This window comes from Larimichthys crocea, chromosome XVI, assembly GCF_000972845.2.
Source record: "Larimichthys crocea isolate SSNF chromosome XVI, L_crocea_2.0, whole genome shotgun sequence".
NCBI lineage: Eukaryota > Metazoa > Chordata > Actinopteri > Sciaenidae > Larimichthys > Larimichthys crocea.
In genome coordinates this window covers 20421548-20444676 of record NC_040026.1, presented here as the reverse complement: position 1 = coordinate 20444676, position 23129 = coordinate 20421548, and the positions used below count along the sequence as shown (strand labels likewise).

General features: G+C 42.7%; 1 protein-coding gene across 1 annotated transcript in view; it reads right to left on the bottom strand.

Annotated features, from left to right (window-relative positions):
* The window catches only part of sdk2b (sidekick cell adhesion molecule 2b), a 247597-nt gene that overhangs the window by 68982 nt on the left and 155486 nt on the right, over nt 1-23129 (bottom strand). The window contains exon 2 of the mRNA XM_019270164.2: nt 8571-8730. Coding sequence (XP_019125709.2) covers nt 8571-8730 — 160 coding nt within the window. The remainder of the gene's footprint in view (nt 1-8570; nt 8731-23129) is intronic.

Sequence of the window (23129 nt, the reverse complement as noted above, 5' to 3'; positions counted from 1 at the left end):
TGTCTGATTGAGACAGTGTACACAAACCATTGTCACGCCTTATAAAATATATATATTAATAATATTTTCTCTGTATAATTTGCCAGCCTTGATCCTTATGAAAGCCTGTTTCCTCTGAGCTGCACACACACATCGCTGTATACTCAACCAAAGCTTTTCAAAGTGGGAGACCCAGAGGCGGGCTCCAAACTGTTTCAAGGGAGGCCCAGTGAATAAAAGTGAATGATCGCGTTTGTGTGTTTGTGATTTTGTTAAAAAGGAATTTTACATCGACTCATAAATCCCAGAGGACAGACCTTTTTTTTACATATTTATCCGAAGTTATGTCAACAGCAATATTTTGCCACTATTGTTGTCCGTGGGATCAGTAGAAGCTTTGTCTGATGGGAGACTTTTCTGTACTCTATACTGATCTGTTGTCATATGTTCATATATGACATTATACTTAAGTTCATGCATCTGTTGGATGAAAGCCGGGGTAGTGGGTGGTGCAGTTTGAGCTTACAATGCGGTTGCACCCACTTTCACGTAGCGTGGGGTATCGAACCGCAATGCACTTGATAAACTATCTAAAGCTTGGCCATATTCTTAGTGACTTATTGTCTGAGCAGGAATATTGGAAAATATTGGACATTTAGGCAAAGTTCTTCATCTGATAACGTGTAAAATGTAAAAAAAAGTTTATGTTGCTCAAACAAATCTATAGAAAAGGTGTAGAAATCTGTACCGGTGTCAGAGCAGCACTATCAGCAGCAAAAGTACTTAGATAATTGTGACTAAACTTCTAATCAGCTTTGGTTTGAGTGGGTGATTAGCAGGTTCTTAATAAAATCAGCTGATAATCAGCTGATTTTGTGTGTGATTGACCTCATTTATGAACCCTAGCTATGAATTCCTTCTCATTCTCGGACACACGTGTAAGACTTTGGGCTTTTCACGTTCTGTGTAACACACTCGGTGTGTTGCGGTCACGGTACGGTACAAGATCAGCAGCCGAAACGTTTTCCTTCAGAACGTTGTGTGCTTCTGTTTAAAACCGGAGGAAAAAGCCTGCACACACCAGCTCCCCTGCCAGCCCTCATTTCAATGTAGGTCAGCACTAAACGTTTATGAACCTCATCAGTATGATTCTATCATAACATTTCAAACTGTAGACACAGCATTATGCTAAAATCATACCAGTCTATGTCAACACACCTGCAAGTATCCTAAACCTAAAATTTCAAGGACACACATGAGATGTGTCAGTACTCACCAGAGAAAAGTAGTATTTAACTGAATGGCTGAACATTCAGTCCAGTTGTTAATGTCAGGTGTCCTTGTACTTATGCAAGATGTTTCATAACGCTGGCTGTGGATCACCCATAGACACATAAACACAATAAGACGCACAAACTCATACACAAACCGACGGTTTCGTTTTTTTCTCTCATACTCTCTCGCTGACATTCTCTGAGTCATCCGCTCACTCCACTCCGCTACAGAAAACAAGGCGTGAGTGAGTGCATCGAGGGAGACAGAGGAAGGTAAAATCTATTGTATCTGGGGGCTGTGAAGGAGAGTGCCAGGGAGAAAGAAAATGGACGTTTTTTAGTCACAGAGGGGAATCCATTAAGGTCATCTGGAGAGAGAGAGATGCTGCCTGGCTGCCTCTGTCCGAGCGCTGCCATTCCCTGACATGATGGGGTTCAAGTACAGATCCAAGAGAAGAAGTTTTTCTGCCTGTAATTGGATGTTACTGCTACTCTTTCTCTACTGCAAGAATAGCACTGATCTTATTAGAACTACCATAGTGAGGATTACACAAATCAAATAATTTGATTGAACTGAAGCGGTTCAACTAGTCTGTTGAACAATGCCGAATGAATTTCTGTCTCTAGTCGAGTCAATTTTTACTTTTACAGCCCAAATTCATCAATCCATCCGTTTTCTACCACTGCTCATCCTGGAGCTGAACCCAGCGGGTTACACCGTGGACGAGTCGCCAGTTCTCACACTCTTATCTACACTCACGGGCAACTCAGAGTCACCAATTAACCCACATGTCTTTGGACTGTTGGAGGAAGCCGGAGTACCCGGAGAGAACCCACACGGGGGGGATTCAATTTGTCTCAAGGGGCTTTACAATCCATACATTGTCCTTAGACCCTCGATTCAAGGAAGGAAAGGAAAGACTCCTATTGGACAGACATGTATTGGAAAGTTTGTTATTGCACATTCTGCTAAGGTCATCACAGAAGTACCATATGTTATAATGACACAAATCTAACAGTTATAACCTGACATATTCGGCCTAAAGAGTTAATATATAGAACATTTAAGAGTCTCTCCTCCTTTACCTGCTAGTCCACAACCCAGACCCTGACTCTGAGCAACACTTTGGTCAGAAATGTCCATGTTTTAGCCCGTTCTGTTAAAAATATGTAGAAGTTATGGATAAGTAAGGATTGTGTCATATACATCTTTTGTCAGTCGTGTTTTCTGCGTTTTAATATTATTGAATACAACGTAATCCACTTTCACCATCTGTTGTTGCACTCGATAGGAACATCACGATCACTATTGACACTAGACACAACCGTTTAAATATACAGTGTGCTATATATACATTGTTTTTTTTTCCAAGTATACTACTCTCATTTCATCCGCTGAAGCGGCTCTACATTTTTTTTAATTATATATTTGATCAGTTTTCATTTATTGCTTTTATTCACAAAGTGAATAAGGGCTCTTCACAGTCTAATGAAGGCTCTGCTTCAAGAGCGGGTATTTCAGAAATGCATATAGGCAGAGAGAGAGAGAGGGCCATAAAGTGTCTCCACCAAAAAAAACAAAACATAATAATTGTTTGAATTTAATTTAACTCTGACACAAGGGTGTGTGTGGAAGGGAGCAACGGCAGCGTGAAATCGTGAGCTGAAAGAAAATAAAAATTGCGCGGAGGATGCAGATGGAAAATGAGAATCAAAGCGAGTAAACGGTTGTTTTGTTTATTCCTCGTCCCGTTTCATTTCCCAAACATGAACCTTAACCCTCCTCCCTGAGCTAAACACATACATATGGGACATCCTGCTGGTTTGCGACTTGCTAACAAGGCAGACTGTTTGGCTGCGTGTTTAAGTTATTTATGAAGGAATGCGAGATGAAAAATATGAAAAGGGAGACATTTTAACAGCTTCCAATTTGTCTGCTTCTCGGGGGGGGCTCTGCTCTTTGGGGATGTTGGGATTGTTTATGACAAATGCCTGTTTTTACGGCAGCCAAAATCAAATGAATATAAAGGTGGTTTCAGTGGCTGGCGTCTGTTCTTGCTGAGATTATATGACATCACCGAGAGTTGGAACCAATACTAATTCAGAAGACGAAGGAATAAACAGAACAAGAGCTACTCTTAAGTTTTAAAGTTGAGTTTGGAAGATTTCTTCAATAAATTGATCATTAAAACATTTGATTGCAAGTGGGCAGATATCACTTTACACACACACACACACACACACACAGAAAACATGTTGTCATCTACCTCTACTTTACCTCCTGCTTTTCCTTCATCTCCATCTAGTTAGCAAGCTGAGCTTGTCATCACGTCCCCCGGACATGGAATAATATCGTATTGAACTCGTGTTAATTTATTCAGAGCCACCATGAAATTATATCTGTTAGCTCGTATCCATGGTGCCTCGCGTATGAGTGGATTAAACCGAGGCAGACGGGACGCGAACGAAGAGGAAGGATGAAAGAGAGATCGAGAGTGTGAAGACGGAAACTCAACGTACACACCTACCTATGGTACCTGTCTGTGTGTCGCTTACACGTGTACTACCGACCCGTCTCTGAGCATGTTGTCTGATTATGCAGAGGCGGAAGGGACACTGTTATGATAGCTGTCAAAATGTTAATTTCGTTTTCTTCCGTCTTAATTGTGAAAAGTCAAGAGAGGGCTTTTTTGTTGTGATTGCATCGGAGAGAGAAGTAATTTCCACTTCTCAACAACGAGGGGACAGTGAGCACACAGAGATAAAAAGAATGATTTAATCAGCGTGAAACCTGCGACGGTGAAACTGTAACGTTTCCTTCTGTGAGCGACTGTCGACTAGATTACTTCTACTTTTGTTTACTGCTCTCTGTCTGTCTGCCTCATTACAAAGGTTACTACTCCCTCCAGCAGACGCAGACCGCACTAAAACCAGACGAGAACAAATTGACAAACAAAAAAAAAGACTCTTGAGGTTTGATTAACAATTAACTCCCTTAATTAAGTTCCTGGGTTAATTGGCACCATAAAGACTGGTGACGTGCCGGGTGAATGTTTTCTGGGATTTCGGATCACGTGACAGGAAGCTGTGGTGCTATAATACAGTGTATTGATCTGCTGAAGGATTGCACGCGGGGTAATTCACCAGCTCAAAAATCCTTAATGGTATTGGATGTAATCTTCAATCTTAATTAAATCGAGTTTTAATTTGCAGATAAATCTTTTAAATGATTATTTTAGGAACAAAGAAAGCAGGACGCCGGCCAAATGGTATTAATATGTGTGTGTGTGTGTGTGTGTGTGTGTGTGTGTGTGTGTGTGGCTTGTTGGCACTCACATACTATATAGGTGATGTTGCCGTTATGTGACAGCAGTCAATGCTGAGCCTGTTCTCTCCCAAGAGTGGCACTCCCTCCAACAGATCACTAAAACTGTGCCACTCTCTTACCTCTTACTCACTCACATACCTACATGTTGAATAGTAATGCAGCCACACACACACACACACACACACACACACACACGCACCTTTGCAGTATTGATCGGCTGCCAGAGGACACAAGGTCAAGTCGCATGGTGTCAATATTTAAAGCAGCACTCAGCACTGGGGACCTCTACCATAACCTCATTAATATGGGGGGTCTGGCTCTGCTCAAATACTCTCCTGGCACAGAGAAAGGGCAACTTGAGGAGCGAGGAGGACCGCGCATCCACATACAAACAAGAAACACACATGCACACACACACACACACTAAACCTTCACATGCAGAAAGCTGCCATTATACGAGAAAATGAATTGACACACTCGGTGTTTAGAAGGCACACGTGTCACGCTTGCCCTCTGTGGATGATGCAGTGGTGCAAAGCACGGAGATGGATCATTCGGAGCTGTGAACCAATGAGGTGTCAGTTAAGCACAGAGGGACTCCGATTGGCCTTTGGGAGTATTTGTTATTCCCCCTCTTGTTGTTGCGGAGTTTGAAACATACAGAATCATTTCAGAGTAGATTTCTATGAAAAAAAAAGGAGACGTTTGAGTCTTATCTCATCACACATCCCTCACTTTGCTCCAGCCCCATCCACAAGCCAAAGCTCCAGATGAACACAAACCAAACGGCACCAGCCACTTTTTACAGACTCTAAAAAAAAAAGTCTTGCAAACCAAATTGCACTGTGTACAGTCAGCTGCTGCACACCAACTGTTTACTCTGTATACATATTTTATTTTTGATAGACCTCACTGTTTATACTGTAAATTCTGTCCATACTGCCATATTTATATTCATACTGATAATTCTGTTTATACTGTGCCATATTGCCACACTGATACTGTTAGACTGTTGTTTCTGTTTATACTGTTCATTCTGTTCAATGCCACCATATTTGCCATATTTATACTGTTTATATCTTCCAGATTTGCCACTGTCTTTTAGCTTGTATATATATTTACTTCTATTTTTTTATTTCATGTGTATTGCTGTTTGCACCGGGGATAAGAGGGAAATACAATTTCAGTTCTCTGTATATCCTGTTTGGCCTATGGCCCTATGGCCTTTTATGCCTTTAATGATAGTACAGCTGAAGATAGACACGCAGTAAATGGCCGTCCGATGCGGGATTCGAACCGGGGCCAGATGCAGTGAGGACTATAGCCTCCACACACGGGGCGGCCGCTTAACCCACTACGCTACCGACCGCCCCTGCTGTATTTCACTTTATTCCAACAGGTGATACCCCGTTGAATTGGTATTAAAGTGGGGTGTATTGTGCCACGCGCCAGCTGAGCCGATCCATTGCTGACACAATGACCAAAACAAAAGCACCTTGAAGTTGAACAATGCCTAAAGATTTATACGTGTTTTTTTTTTTTTTCCAATTACACCATGCGTACCTGCACGATTACGGACTGCTGTCGTGACATAATGAGGAAAAAACAACAACCATTCAGCTGTCAGTCAGTACTGGCTGATTACACATGTTGTATTAGACGCCTCATTTTTTGCATCTTTCTGTTGTTTAGGGAGGATGTTCTACGACTGGCTAACTCCACCCGTGTAATGCCTGGGGGTAAAAAAAACAAGTGCCATTTCAGCAGCTTATACTTTTATACTTAGAGCAGCTTTGTACTCGAGTACTTGTTTAATCACCCATTCTAGTACTCAATCACTGGGGAGTGATTATAACAAAGTCAAAGAAGCCCTGAGGCTCCAACAGACAATGTTGTTCTGATCAATCCTTATAGCGTCCGTCCGTGTGTGTGTGTGTGTGTGTGTGTGTGTGTGTGTGTGTGTCACTTTTGCCCTTTCTGCCCCACTGTTCCCACTCTGGTCTTATCTGTCTCCAGAGACTGTCAGGATTTAGTCCCAGCTCCATCAACAAGGCTGATGTTGCTTGTATGTTCACCCTCACCCCCTGTTTTTCACGTACACACTCTCTCTCACATGTGACCACAACAGTTCAGCTAGGATCAGCAAAGTGTGTGCCAAAGAGCCTTCTTTCAATCCTCCAGTGCTTCATTTGCGCCGCTGTCTCCACACACACAAACACACACACGCGCTTGATGCAACACGCTGCTCTCTGCGATAAGAGCAATGTTTTCCACATTACAGATCTTCCAGTTACCATTAAAGACGGTTTCTCCCCTGCCCTAACCCTTGTTCACTCCTTTCGCTCGCCTCTCTGGAGAGAGAGTGATGGAGGTCACGGAGACGTGAGGGGGGGAAAGGAGAGAGAGAGAGAGGCAGGAGCGGAAAAGGGAAAGACCGAAAAAAGCTAAGCGGCGAGAGCTAGTTATTTATTTAGCAGGATATTCCATGATGAAAGTATAAGTGTTTAAAAAAACGTACACGCAGAATACTACACTGCCCATAGGGAGAGCAATAACTACTGAAACGGCGAAAAAAAAAGGGTTTGAAGTTTTTCTTAACTTTACCTTAATCTCACATGTACAAGCACAAGTATGAACAATTATGATCCAACAAGCTTAAAGGACGAGTGTATATGACGTCGGCATCTAGGGGTGTAGTTGCTAGATTTCAGCCCCATTGCCTCACCTTCTCCTGGCTAGTGTGAAAGGCCCCGTTCTAGAGCCAGTGTTTAGTTTGTCTCTTCTGGGCTTATGTAGAAGCCAAAGTGGCAACCTCCAGCGCTGGGAGATGAAGCCAATGCGGAAGTGCTAAAAAAAACTGTAAAACCTGGAGCGGCTGCTTGAGACTGGCTGCAGAAATGAGTCATCAGTGCAGTGTATTGAAATGCCCAACTTCACAGCAGAAATAAACCGGTTCATGACAACTGTGAGGGGGTATATTTTTTTAAATTCAAATTATATTGAGGCTTAAAGTCACGCTTAATTAACAGCGCCGCCGCTTGATTGACAGGTGGGTGGGTTATTAGAGCAAACCAGGCGTCATTAGGCCCGCAGCAGAAGCAGTGCATCCACCTTCGTTCGGCCAGCGCAGCATAATTTCAGCTTCAAAGAAGCGCTTCGGAAAACTAATACTGCCATTGGTAGAAACATGATGTGTTATGGAATTTTCTATCCTTAGGTTACACGAGGTCACGTGGGAGCCTTGAGGTCCTCAGTATTAATTGTTTGTCTTTAATTGGGTGCCAGTCTATCTCAACACTGTAGTGGCCAGGGTCGAAGAGACCTATTGCTGCCTTCCTAGACATAATAGATATCTTGCTGTTGACGATCCAGTCTGTGTAAATAGACATCTGTGTCTCCAGACTAGAATGTGTTGACATGGGTCCTCCATGGGTAAAGACATTCTCTTTGTCTAATTCTGGGGCGTATAGTATTTGTGGTGTTATCTTTGGGTTTAAAGTCGATCCACCAGCACCAGAGTTCTGCAGAATGTGAGACCGACTCAGGCACTTCTGATGAACTTTGAGAGTGTCTCTAATTCTCCTTGATCAAGCATCAGTAAATAATACAGCATAAGACATCAGAGACTCCTGAACTCTTCCTTCCTGACCTCAGCATTGACCTTTGACTTCAGCAATTTCTCCACAACAATATGGAAGAGGACTGAGGTGTCTGTATATATACACAAGACTCATTCTAAGGTAACTAAATGCTAAAGAAAACATAGTTATAGATAGAATATTCTATTTATGATGTTTGTTAGGTTCAAATCTTAATACAACATGCCACATGTACATTAAAGACTATTTGGCTGCTGTTATGATTTCATTCATTCATACATTCAGGCCATAATAAAGCTAGAAAGCAGTAGCGACCATACAGGTTGGGATTTTAGCTCGTTGTCAACCAATCATTGGAATCTGTCGGTCACGCATTCAGCTCGTCCTCACCTGTACTCCAGAGAGAAGCGAGTCAGCTCGGTGCTGTTGTGGATCCATTTGAACTCCAGTGGCCAGCTTCCCTCGGCCATACAGGTCAGCACCAGCCTGTTGCGTTCCAGATGGAGCTGACTACGCACCGGCTCCGTCTTGAAGTAGGGAGGCACATCATCTGTGAAGAATAAAGAGCAGAGTTGAAATTAAGTTCTTCGTCTTCCTTCTTCATTGAGCCGTCTTGCTGCTAAACCAAGCCAACGGGAAAAAACCCTTAAAAAAAGAATCCAAATAAATAACAAGTCCCACACACATCCATGAACGCAGATGCACGAATTCGCCCATGAAACACACGGGATAAAGAAGGACAGGGATAAGAGGGAGAGAGAGAAGTAAATTCATTTCACGGGAACTTAGCTTTCATCCTGATAAGGTACGCAGAGTTGTCGAGTTGTCAAACTACTGAGAAACATTTGACTAGAAAGACTTCAAACAGAGAGGCAACTACAGTTGGTGCTTGACTGTAACAGATTGTCCATGGTCAGATGCTCGGATCTCACCTAAGACAAAGCAAACTTCAATGTATTTGAGTATCACTGGCATGCAAACACCAAGCTGCCACACTCCAGATGGAAAACCCTTTCTCAGCGTGTCCCATTTGGAACTACCTAATCTCATGTTGCTTGTGTTGGGTGATCTTGACTTGCTCTGGGAGTGTCAGAGACGTCTGGCTAACAGGGAAAGCTGAGGCATCGCATCGTGATGGATTGCTCCTGCGTCTCTTGCTGTGTATTTGTGTGTCGGTAACTCATTGGCACAGCACAGCACAAACGCTTTCCTCCGAGCTAGACAGAGCAGACAGGAGAGGAGTGAAGCCGAGGAGGAGGCATGAAATCCTTTTCACCATTCGTTCGCCTCCACTCCGTGTCGCTTTGTCTTGCGCTCCTTATGTGTTCCTTGAACACGCTCTGTTGAGTGTGAAGGAGTGGAATGAGGGAGACCAACGAGAATGTCTCCACAGGGTGATGCACACACTGGAACGTGGCAACAGACACACACCGATTTTTATATCTCAATCAGGAAAAGCCTCGCACACATACTGTCAAGGTCCCTCATGATTCTAATATCTCACCCTTGATAAATGATGCAAAAAGTGTGAGCTTACTTGATGATCATTGTAAATATAGAACACATTAATTGGATGGTTGGATAATATAATTATCAAATTGACTGATAATCAGGCATTGGAATTAAACTGTCAAAATGATCTATAGCGCTGATATTTTGTTCTTCAATTTCGGGCTCGACAAATCCACTGGAGGTAGACTGATAAGAGGAGGAATGAGGAGGAAAATAGGGGATGAAAGTTAAATAGAGTGAGAGACCAAAGATGATTTACAAGCTTTTCACTTTCGCTCACAGACTCAGATTTGTTACGGAGGCTTCAAGAAGTGCACGCTTGATTTGATGGGAAGATATCTCTTGCGGGTATTATTTAACGTAAGGGATAGGATCTTATCACGGAGGTACGTAAACACGGTGAAACATCCTTAGTTTCCAGTTCGAAATGCTTTTCTGAGTAGGATTGACCCGTCATGTTTGGTTGCAACATCAAATCAAGTGGAACGCAATTGCCGAAATGACTTCTCGGAACCGATTGCTAAGAGGAAGTCTCGAGCCTGGAGATCAGTGATTTGTTTCCAGATATCCACTGGCTACACCGGAAGTGTAGAAATATTAGCCTTTGGCCACAGGGGGATAAATCATCTCTCAATCATCAATCATAGACCATGGCTAATGGGTTCTAGGCATTTGTTGTTTATGCTGTTGTTCTAATATTCAGCCTACTGTCACTAATGCAAATGGGGTGAACAAGCATTAGAAATACAGTTCGACAACTTCCAAAAGTTGAATCAACACCTTAGTGTAATCTAAAACCAGGTGGTGGTGCAGGTGTAGGCTACCTAAGAAAAGATGTACATGAAAAATCTTATTCCAAAATCAAAGTGCATCAAATGTATATTGAGGAAGTTCATCCATGGAGGTAAAACATGATATACACAAAGGTACATGATGAAGTAATCAAGAGAATGTACGAACACATGAACAGCAGTTGTTTGCAGTTCTGAAGTGCATTACATATCTCAATAAGGTTGAATATTCATATTATAATTTTCAGCACATTTTCAGTGAACATTTATAAACAGCACTTTGGTTGAACTTCAGACTTTTGTGATCCTGAGCGTAGCACCAGCCCCGACGAACGGCCCGCCATGAATAAATATTTCAAACAAACAGAACGAGACAGAGCAAACTCAATAAAAGCAGCACACAGTATTGATGTGTAAGATTCATCTCACATCACTACCACGGCATTATCGAGTTCAAAACTGCGCCCCTTGCCTTCCCTGTCTGCGCAACGTTCTGTTAAAACCTGATCCCCCCCTAATCTAGGCAAACACGAAGAAAAGCCTGCGCACAGCAGAAGCAGAGAAAGCAGCAGCCAAAACACAGACACGTCTAATCAGAAAGTCACACTGTGAAGTGAGGTCTTTGTCTGCGCAGAAGAGCTATTTCACAGTGAACAGGAGAGAGAAAACTTAAATTTAAGGTTAAGTGTTATAACAAAAGAACGAGTGAAAATGATATTTGAGAGAGCTAGACAGAGGGTTTAACAGATGCAAAACAGAGATAAAATGTAAAACAGACTCTGAGGTGCATTTAAAGTTTGAGTGCTTGGGCATTTCCCAAAGCAGTGTGGGTTAATTCCATGCCTGGAACAGAAATAGATAGGCTGCAAAAAAAATAAGGGAGATTGAGATGTGCAATCGTGATTGGAGATGGCCGAGACTAATTGTTCCCCGGCGATGCGCGCTTAGCTTTTATCTAAGATGGGGAGATAAAAGAGAACAAGGAGGGAAGGGGGAGGCAAAAAAGAATTGGGTGGAGACGGGGAACGAGATAGACAGACGGAGCGATGCGACGGGAGTATGCAAACACAACGGGAGCGGGCATACCGTATCGCTCGTACGCAGATACTCATTTACCCACAGGAAGGTGTGAGGGCAAAGAAAACATTGATCACTGATGAGTATCTCCGGGAGTCCCTCTCATTAGTAAGTCCACGAGAGCTCATCAGTGATATCTAACTGTGGAATCAGCACACACAGCGGGAGGAAAAACAAACATCTGGGGACATCTGGAGAAAGAATATACTACGTACAACTGTTACTACTACGAATAGAAGTAATGATAATGCAATTAAAGCTGAATTAGTCTATACCTTTATATCAACGATGGATTAAATGGACAACAAACTCTTTATGCTCGATCACTCCTAGTCCCAGAAGCTCAAACTGTGCACGTTTCCCTCATAATGAACTATAAAGTAACACAAACTATTAACAACACATAGAAACAGGGAATAGTGACCAGCACACAGGTGAGTTAGGTAGGATAGCCCCCCACTGGAGCCCCATGTGTCATAAAAATGTAATATCCAAAGGAGTTGGCGGCTAAAATTGGGAATTTAATCACCTACAGGAGACAAGCGGCCATTGGACATTTGACCATTGCACCCTTGCAAGCGCGTTCTGTAAACTCCAAACAACCACTGGTAAATGAAGCTTATGTAACACAACATTATTAACTGTCATGAAATGCAGAGTCACACCCACAAGGATCAATATCATTCACTTCCAATGGATGTGAATGCAAACCCAACCCAGCCATGCAACTGTGTGTGCTTCCTGTGCAATACAAAGCAATTATTGTGTGATAGAGGCCCCTCATTTGCATACAGCACAGCTCATGCCAGAGGATGCTCCCTGGGGCCATGGCCCAGGTCGACTCAAAGCTGGGGCATATATATATATGTGTGTGTGTGTGTGTGTGTGTGTGTGCGTGCAGGTTAGTGTGTCAGACGGACTCTCACAACCAAGTCTGCAGCACACACAGTCAATTAAATCAGCTCTCTCATTAATGAGAACAGTGCCAGGTACAAATGCCTGCCCTGGGGTGAGAATTCATAATTGAGAAGAACTTGGAGAATTCATTTCTAAAATAACAAGCGCTATAGTCAGGGACATTGCTTCTATTTCCCCCAGAATGCTCTGCTTCAAAAGGTCAAAGCAGCCCCTTTAAATTCTCCTTATCTCCATCGGTCTCGAGGCTTTAACGCTTGAATGCTCCACATAATGTTATGGTCATCATTAAAAAAAATAAAGATTGCACATAACAATAAATCAAGGGAAATGAAACCAACACTGAAGTGCCGCAAACGCCCACTTGAGGCTGGCTACAAAATGAATCCATAAGTCCCCATGTTAAAAACTTCACAGCAGAAATAAACATATTTACAGCCTGGTACAGAAAACAGTTTTGGTCTGTATAGCTAATTTCCATGTTTATGACAACTGTACTTGAAAGATTAATTTTCACCCACCCACCCAAGTCACCCATTCAAATTATATAAAGGATCAAAGTTACGGATGCAGAGTGTGTTTGTTTTTCTCTGATTGACAGGAGGGTGCATCACGGGTGGCTTGGTTGAGTGGTTGAGCTGTTTGCTCAACTCCACCCACGCTCCACATCTTTGCACGAACGCCACGGTCACCGCACTCTGAGCTCCGCAACGGCTCTTCAGAAAGCTACAGGTGACGTCATGGAGACGACGGTTTAGTTTGAGAAACTGAAATGTAATCATGTTCCTACAGCGTTTGAACCATGACCCATTCACCTTGTTTCAATTGTTAACTGCTGCTTTCTGACTAATGTAAGTAAGTCCTCAGACGGAGGTTTTTTCACTTTCCTCAGGATCATCTCTGGCATTTCTGAGCAAAAAAACACAACGGACTGAAGGTAATGCAGGCTGAATAGAGTCCCTTGTCCATTATCAGGGTGATATCCTCTTCTAATTCTCACGGACACATGTCTAAATATGCCGCAGAGCTCGTCAGCTTCGCCGGATGACAGTTTCCTCAGCTTTAGTGAACTTAATGCGAACCACATGGCTGAGTTTCCACAGATAAGTCAAGACAGTCGGCGCTCGCACGGGCTACTTTCCAGCTCCCAGAAGGCTGTGGTGCTGCGGTGCCGCAGCCATGAGTAGCAACCTCCCTCCAAGCTCAATCCTCTGGAGCCCGGCGCTCCTGGACACAGCATACATATTTCAGCTGCAGCCTGAGGGGGGGCCACACATCCAGACAGACAAACGCACACACACACACACAGTTACAGGTCCGTGCTAATACTTTTTTACTTTTGCATATAAAAAACTTGGCATTGATAGACACATCCAACTATATCAATGACAAACTTGTGTGTTTACATGTATGTGGATGTCTGTTTCTGGTCTACTTGTGTGTGTGTGTGTGTGTGTGTGTGTGTGTGTGTGTGTGTGTGTGTGTATGGGTCACGTTTTTTTTTAATGGCAGGTGTCTGAAACGTGTGTGTTTGTGATGCTGATGAGGATGGAAGTTTGCTGGTGGTCTAACCGAGCTGCTAATGGCCCCGCTGGGTGTGGAAATCTGTTCTACTGTCTGTCTTTATTTAGCACACTGGTCTGGCCTTCTTGCTGAGTGTGTGTGTGTGTGTGTGCGCGCGTGTGCAGGATGGAAAATGGAGGAGATCCAAAATGTGCCAGTGTATGTATAGGATGGAAAATGGAGGAGATCCAAAATGTGCCAGTGTATGTATGTCAACACGGCACTGTACAGTGTGTGTGTGTGCTGACTGATATTTTACTCATCCCTAAGAGACACTCAAACCAAGGCCAGCTGCTGATTACCACCAGCCTGTGTCCACACAGAGAACACACATGTATGGCACGCGGATTATACGGACACGATCAGCTGTTCACTGTTCTGTTCATACACACATATCGTGTCACAGCACATCCGAACATACACATACAAGAGTGCAAACACACACACACACACACACACAACTTGCCCCGGCACACAGCTTTTGGCACCTTTGCACTGTTACTGTTGGCCCTTTTTGTTCCATTCATGGCTCAGTGATGCCTCCACCTCTTCCTCCTCCTCTTTCTCCACACTGCCTGTGGCACTGCATTTCCCATGAGACCCGCAGTCGGGCACTAATTTCTCCTCTTGCTGCTGGTTCAAAGACCCCCTGCACTGTCTGCACTGACTCTCAGTGGGCAGGAGAAGATGACTCGGTCACAAGTTCATTAGATTTTATTTATGTTTTCTTAATTGTCATTTTTATTCATTTAAGAGTTGATTTGGCCATAGCACAAATAAGGAATACAAAGGAAAAGAAGAAAAAGCATATTCATGCTACAAAAAAAAAAAGACTATTTCAGTTATCTGTACTCTCTTCCTTGTAAAATAGACTTTATCTCCCCAGGGCATGTAAGAATCTTAGGAGAATGTGGTTACAGCGACCTGCGATGTGATGAGGTGTAGCAAGTAGACTTTGTTTTACACAGTCGACAAGCTGGCAAGGTTGGGAACCACTACTCGGTGACAGAACAATGTGAACCTGTGGTGGAAAGTAAGTAGATTTAGTATTATCGTACTCAAGTACAACTTTACAAACTTGGCTTTTCCCTGGAGTTTTTCTCGTTTCGTGGGTTAGACTGTGGTCGCGTCTGCTGCTGTTGTTCTCCTTACGTTAACTAAATGAACTCTCAGTCTCTTTAAAATAGTCACCTACGATGAGCCGGGTTCTGCCTTTTTAGAGGATGTTTCCTGTTTCCTTGCCACTGTTGCCAAGCGTTTGCTCATGGTGGGAATTGTTGGGTCTTCGTCGATAATATTATAGAGTTATTAAAGAGTTTGGTGTAGACCTGCTTTACAAAAATGAATTCAATCAATGCATTAATCAATAATTATAGAAATCAGCCTTTGGATAGTACTTTAAGTTTACTTGTAACACACTTATGTGACCAACAAAAAAGCCATGCACGTTAGTCTTGGCCTGAAAATCGAATCAAAATCTTCAAAAGTTTGAAAGCTGATATCACTCGCCTCTTTCCTCATCTCCTCCGGTGTATGTTTATGAAGGGATAAGACAGAGATGTCTGGCCACAATCAATCAGAGTAACTCAAACATTAAAAAGCGCTCTACCTCTTTAAACAGCCCGGGCAAAGCGGGCCGGCGGTCGTAAATCTATGAACTAACCTTTAGCCACGACAGGCTAAGCTCTCTGCTTGCATGCTTACCTTTATCACTTTACCCCACAGCGATCCATTCCCCACATCCAATAATGACTTGCAAAGCTAGACTAAGCAGCTAATGCCGTGAAACAGAGCTAGTCGAAAGAAGAAAAAAAAATAAAGTTTTAATACACAAGTGTGGGAAAGATTATGTGCTATAAAAATGAAAGAAAATATCATTTTAATGCGTGCCAATACATGCCTCTCTGTCCCCGTTACCTTTGTGTAATTGCCTTTTTCTTCCACACTTAAATTTGTATACGTGTGTGTTTTAGAAACGTGTGTGTGTGTGTGTGTGTGTGTGTGTGTGTGTGCTTTCTCAGGAGCAAGCTGGTTTAATTTCCCACAAGATCCAGAAAGAAAAAAAATCTCCTTAGTGCTGGAGCGTCGTGCACAGTACCCTGAGCATATTATGCTATTATGTTTATGGAGGCAAATCAATTCCTGTATGGGATACAATAAAGCTCAGAAGCATCTCATGTGTCGGGGATCATATGGCTAACAATCCGGCATGAAACATCCCCGCAGATAACCTTCACTATGCGCCACTAAAGTCCTTAAACAACTACAACAGGCGAGATTTAGGCCTACAGCTTCCATCCAAAATTAAACGTACTGTGAGACTTTATTCAAATTTATGTCAGGAGAGATTTTCCCGGTGAGGTAAAGGATAATTTTTTTATTGGTAAAAGCGTGTGAGAGAAATGTTCAGGCTTCTTATACGACGTTGAAAGACTTTTTGCTCGGATACCGCCGGCTCTGTATGAGGAAATAAGTGCAGTCAGAGGAAATAAATGAGCAAACACACACACCACTATAGAAGAGAGTACGCATCAGTGACCTGGCTAACCCACGGCTTAGAGATGGGGGTGTGTCTGCAGTCCACCCCTGGCCTGCTAAAAAATTAACGCTCTGGAACAATGTTCTTGGGTGCTCAATAATGTATGGTCAGGTTACAGCAGGGGAATCATAGACTGAGGAAGAAGAAGGAAAAAAAAAGAGGAGTCTACTCTTCCTAGTCTTCACTTTGTCTGCACGCGAGCACATCCACACACATGCACGTTTGTAGCTCACCGGTGAGAATGAACCGAACAGTGTCGCACATGTGACGATGAGACATTTCGCGCTCGTCTTGGCCCGACGCTCATTCCACCTCAGTCAGCCAAATCGTGGGTTTATTGGAACGGATTTATTATGATCTGAACACAGTATTATCAGTGCGGAAATATAAATACAAACCTCTGTGCAAATGTCACTGATATTTGGAGAGACGCCAAATAGTAATTCCCTCCCCCGAGGCCGTGGATGACTGCTCAGAGCTTACAGGTGGATGCAGCTGTATTGCAACAGCAGCGCTGGAAGAACAACAGCGGGCAAGAGCGGGAACTGCTTTCATGCAGAAGGTGCATTTGATTTAATTCTGCAGAGGCAACCGGAACTGTCTGCAGGCTTTCCACACAAAAGTTTGAAGGAATGAAAGTACGATTGGTGCGATTATCCAAAAAAATGTGCTTTGCTTTTGCAGCAGATTGATGGGAGATGTTTACAAGAGATGCCTGTTAAAGCACAACTACTATCTGGCTCATGTCATAGTTAGAGAGCTGAGCTACGCACCTCTCACCTATCTCACCTATGGCCATGAGCGTTGGGTAGCGAACGAAAGAACGAGATTGTGGGTACAAACAGCCGAAATGACGCGAAAGGGTGAGGGGCTCGAACATCCGGAGGGAGGTTCAGAGTAAAGCTATTGCTCCTTCACATTGAGAAAAAATCCTCAATTCCCTATTTCTTTCCCCACCACCTCCACCTTCTCCTCCCCAAGTCAAGCTCCACTCTCAATCCCAAATACATCTTTCAATCGCCATATTGGGTACCGAGAAGGTTTGTCTGCAGTTTTTCTCTCGCTACGGACGAAATTGACAGAGCGGCTTCCGGTTCCTGTGCACTTTGTTTTGATGACCCCGCAGAGACTACACCGAGCCTCACGACACCACGGTTACCGTTACCGTCTCCAGCTCGAGGTATGCATGGCATGAGTCGTCTTCAGGCTTGTTTTGGATCTTGCTCAGCGACAAGGAGATACCCGTTGTTTTTGAGCGGTCTCAGACTCAGGAATCTAATCCAATGCGATCTCTGTAAACACTCAAGTACCAACATCTTAACCTAAAGTTACGCCTCTAAGCCTCCTGAGATCATAATATGAATTAATTTAAAGATTTTTTTTTTGGCCTTTTCAAGCTTTATTTTGATAGTATTTTGATAGGAATGCGGTCGGATCCGAACCCTGGGCTTTTGCAGCAAAGACTGAGCCTTCACACACGGGGCGGCTGATCTACCAACTGAGCTAAAATACAGCCTCAATATGAATTTATTTAAAAGAACACTTACTTTAAAAAAGAGAAATTTTGGGGGCATAATTGTCTAAATTGGTGCCACTCGAAGTGAAGATGATTAGTGCAGGTCAGTGCGTGCGACATTTAATAGTTGAAGTAGTTTGAAGGAGAGGTCATTATCCACCATCTCTCCCAATTTAATGCTCGGAGTGCACTGTGGGGTATGGCAGGAAACAGTTCCCCTTCATGGCCTTGTTAGAAGGCTTTTAATGTACTCGAATGGGACTTTTAGTCAGTCCGTATTATTGCCACATGGCAGCTGTTTGTTGGATAAAGGGTCCACATGCCTCAGTAGATGTCGTTTTAACATTGCATCCTCTCTCATGTTGGTCTGTTTTTGTGTCTTCTTGACCCAAATTGGCATCTCTCCTCTTTTTAGGCTTTTATTCTTTTACTATTCATGTCATTTTCTTTTTTTTTTTTTTAATATAATTTAACTTGGACAATGCACAATGCGTTTATTGCATCAGATATAGCTGAAAGCTCATTTCCATCTGTAGTCCCCAAGTGGTGGCCACCTGTGACCCGCAGTTTGAACGAAGCAAAAGGATAACAGTCGGTTGGTTTTGATTATTGTCTGCTTGCGCATGCATGCATGCATCAGAAGATGCAAGGGACACACACATACACACACACACACACACAGTGTACCGCTAGAATCTTCACAAACGGGCGCTGCATGCGCACACACGTCGGCCCACCTCATCCATCTCATCCCTGTCTCTGTCTGCTCATCCTCTGACGCTCACACTGGGACAAAGCTATATAATTATAAACAAGGAGACCTCCCTCCGTCGCCTTGCAACACATGCAAACATACACACACACACATACATACACACACATACATACAAAGCCCCTGCTCCACCACCCCGGGATAAATGTGATCATTGCTCTGTCCCCTTTGTACTCTACCTAATGAAGGGCATGTCTTAATAAAGCCAAGAGAATGGATGGGGCTTGTTTCAATGCTCAGCAAGCCAATTAGCTCCTTCTTACCTTCTGCCATACATTAGTCTTTGACCTCCTGCCGTGTTCTCTCACAGTAATCATGCTTGGTTTACCCCCCTGCTATCCTTTCCCCTCTGATCGCTTCCACCGAGAACGCATTTATAAGTGTTTGGAGATCCAAAAAATGCAGCAGCAGGAAGGAGGTGCAGTAGTTAAATAGACTAAATGCTGTGTAAGGTCAACACATGTTTTGCCTGTCTTTATTTACCTACATTATAGTTCTTGCCAAAAAGGTGTTTATTTTCTATCAGCAGAGAGGTCAGAACTTCTCGTGAAGGGTATGTGTCTAAATATGGGCTTGCTATAGTCTTTCATACTCCTGCAGGGGTCAATGTTTGTTCCTTTTGTGTTTGGTTTCTTTGTACTATATGGGCGCAGAATAAAAGCCCGCTGTGGCTATTCAGAGCGACCATAATCTTTCATTAATGAGCTTTCAATTTAGTTATTATTTGTGATCAGGCCACGGCATATTGTGCGCACGTATACCCAGGTCACAGCAAAAGAAAGAAAGCATAAAAGAGGAGGATGAAAAGAGGAAACTGGGTTGGACGAGCAGAGCGATACAAAAGGCTGGAGGTACCAAAACATTTTCTAAATGCTGAAATTGAAAGATTACGTTACGCGAGGAAACAAAGGTTTTATTTACATCACTGCACACTGAAACGCTCTCGCCAGAAGCCTTATTGGAAGCCTATTAGGAGTGGATATTTTGCTCACAGGCCGTGGGCAAATATACAATGCGCCCTATGCTTGTTTGCTGTCAAATTACACCCTATACTCTGCAGGACTGTGTGTCGTTGCAAGTCGAAGTAGCAAGTACTCTTGCGAATAGCATTGATGAGCTTATTTCCACTTGATATTCTCACAAAGATTAAAGAGTAATGGCTTTTAATTCTTCATATGTCGGCATCCCAACTCCTGTCAAACTCACCCAACTCTTTTTGACATGTTAGTAATAACTTTAACTATCATTATAATGAAAAAACATCATTGTTGCTGATTAAAAAGTCTGGTGTTATGTGCATGGAAGGCAACACTTTGAAACGAAAAGACACTGACACTCAACTTTTAAACTGGCGTGGGCGAGGAGTCATTAAAATGAATCTACAGTATGTAAATTTTCCATTACCGCATGCTAAAACATAACATGACCGTTACATAAGTACTCAGGACTTTCAGGACTCTGTAGTTACATAGCAACACCTTTCTAAAGTCTGCTAAAATTAACCACCAGAAGCTACAGTAGTGGTCAGACCAGACCAAGTATAATATATAGTGTGCTATGAAACTCCTATGAGTGTATCCGACTGAGCAAACAGGCCCTGGATTGCTTATTAATTCAGCTTTTTATTTCTAAAAAAAGGACAAATGTGGTCTTTCAAAGTCTCACTTTAAGTGGTCAGACAAAATGAAAATTTAAACACCCGCATTTCCATGACAACTTGATAAACTCATTTGCAGATGAAGATCTTTAATGGACTGTTTTTTTTTTGTTCTAAACATAATTGGTAAGCTCTTAAATTAAGTTTGATAAAAAACAGGAAACACTTTAGACTTTAGAGTGATTTTTACAGTCTGATGGAATATTATGACGCACAATGCAAAAACAACACCAAGATCTCTACGAAACTCAACACAATATCCCAGGAACAGATTTCGATGAATGACACGGCTTGTTGGAAATCTGGTAGTTGAAGCAATCAAGGACGTGGATTGTCCTTTTTTAGATTTCAACTTTAGAAAGTTCGGAAAGTTCCAGAGACACTTAAGAGTAGAAGTGTGTGCATAAGATATACTAAAGGGAATGTATGACAAAGAAATAAAACCGATGGCTCGGAAGGAAAGGATGATCTTGAACTTGAGGAGTAAAGTTTTGGTTTTGTGACAGTTTTGTACGTCACACTCGACCTGGACTTTTCAATAATGGAAGTCAAAAGTTCATCTTTGGCAACTTTACTGCACAGCTTAGCAAGAAAAAAAAGTCTTTCTGAAAATGTTTATTATTGGGATTCAGGTTTTTTTTTTTGTTTTTCTATTCAGTACAGTTTGAGCTAGAACATTTTTCTTCTCGACTCAGAGGACTGTTTGTGGGGAGGAAAAAAAACTTCTTTAAAAACTTTAAGAGAGGTGTCTGAAGGCCAGCTGTAAATTTTAATCTTGTTTTTTTTTTGTACTTTCTGTCAACACAGCAGCAGAGATTGGATTGAAAGAAAGGTTGTTTTTTTTTACCTCAGCTGGTGTGAACCTCTGTATATGCTTTGGAGTAAAAAAGTGAAGACCCAGTCTTTGAAGAGCAACCCAACAGCCAACATACTGTACAGCCATGTCAGCAGGTCCTTCTTTAATTTCTGATCTATCCAACAAGAGTTGTCAGTTGACAGTTCACTTTCTCGTCCACTTTCTGTATCGACATAGTGTGATGCTGGTTGCTTAGCAACCTGGACAGTGACAACATCACTCTAGGCAGGTACCGCACCCGTCCAGAAAACATGTAACCTCCTGTAAAACCACAACATCATCATCAATGTCATTTTTTATTTTTTTTTGAACAGCGGCCAGGCTAGCTCTTTCCATCTGCTTCCAGTCTTTGTGCTAAGCTATATTTACAGTTACAGACATGAGGGTAGTAGTAGTAGGCATATTTCCTCAACTATTCCTTAAAATAATACAAGCAGGGAGAGAACCTAAAGCACCTAAAGCTATGGCTGCAAGAGGTTTATGATTCAATAATGTTCCCTGCAGCCACACAATAACTATCTCCAACAACTGTAGGTCGTGATTTCACGAACAGGAAGTGGCAGCTCTTCTCCATCCAGTTTTAACAAATCATTTTCTCTCTCTCTCTCTCTCTCTCTCTCTCTCTCTCTCGGGTGACAACTGAGCCATTACAGCACCTCTCAGGTGACTGACAGCTCCCTCAAATGGAAGTGTATTGGCTGCGCCGTGACTGACAGGTTTGCCTCCCACCCCCGTAACCGTGTCTGCCATTGTTTGATGAGCATCTGTCTAAGAGTGGACACTCAAAACACACACACACACACACACACACACTCGGCCACTCCACTGCTCTTGGCGTGCTACTCTCCTCCGCCACTTTATAGAATAAAAAATAAAAAAAGAAGTTTTCCCATTCGATTTATGTAAGACGCGCTGCAGCTTACAGCGGCCGTCCTCCATCAACCATCACGCTGCATAATGTCCCAGCAGTCCTGAAGAAACCTCACACACATCAGGCCTGCCAACAATCTGCAGGTTTGCTGACCTGAACCAAAAATCATATTGCTGGATGGCAATATCTGTGTTGAATTTTCATCATGACTGTTACGAAACAACTTTACTTTAAAAAGAAAAAAAAAAAAAATCACACTCAATTCTTGAAAACTTGAAATTCATTTTGATTTATGTAACTTTTTGTATGATTCACGCTGCATATATTACATTTAGTCCTGACAACAACAACAACAACAACAAAACAGTGTATGATTTATCAGGATCCTAATCTGCCTTAAGCTTTGGAAAGCACAGATTTCCCCCCCATCGTCTTTTGAAGGTTAATGCCCATCAGTGAAAGAAATGAAAAGATTTCTTCCCGGCACATTTACAGTTCCGTATGGAGCTACCGTCGAAACCAGTTGAGCTGCGCTGAGAAAATTAGTTTGCCCTCGTGCTCCGTATCTGTGCCATATAGCGGTATCCAATTCATACCGGAGTAAAAAGAGCTGAAATAAAGCCAACGCTGGAGGCCAGTTTGGGTATCACGGAGGGTATGAACAGAGCGAATGAGTGTGTAGCTATTGGTGGAAACCCACTGAATCCAACTTAAATTCGCAGATATGTTGTGATTTCGATGAATTAAGAAGTCTTCTGAGCACATACGCCACAAAATCAATCAAAGGCTCTTGCGGGAAGTTATGACTTATAGATCGTCCGTGTCAAAATCCTCCAGAGTGCACCACCGATTGAACTTCATTCTTGATGGCTTCAGTGTC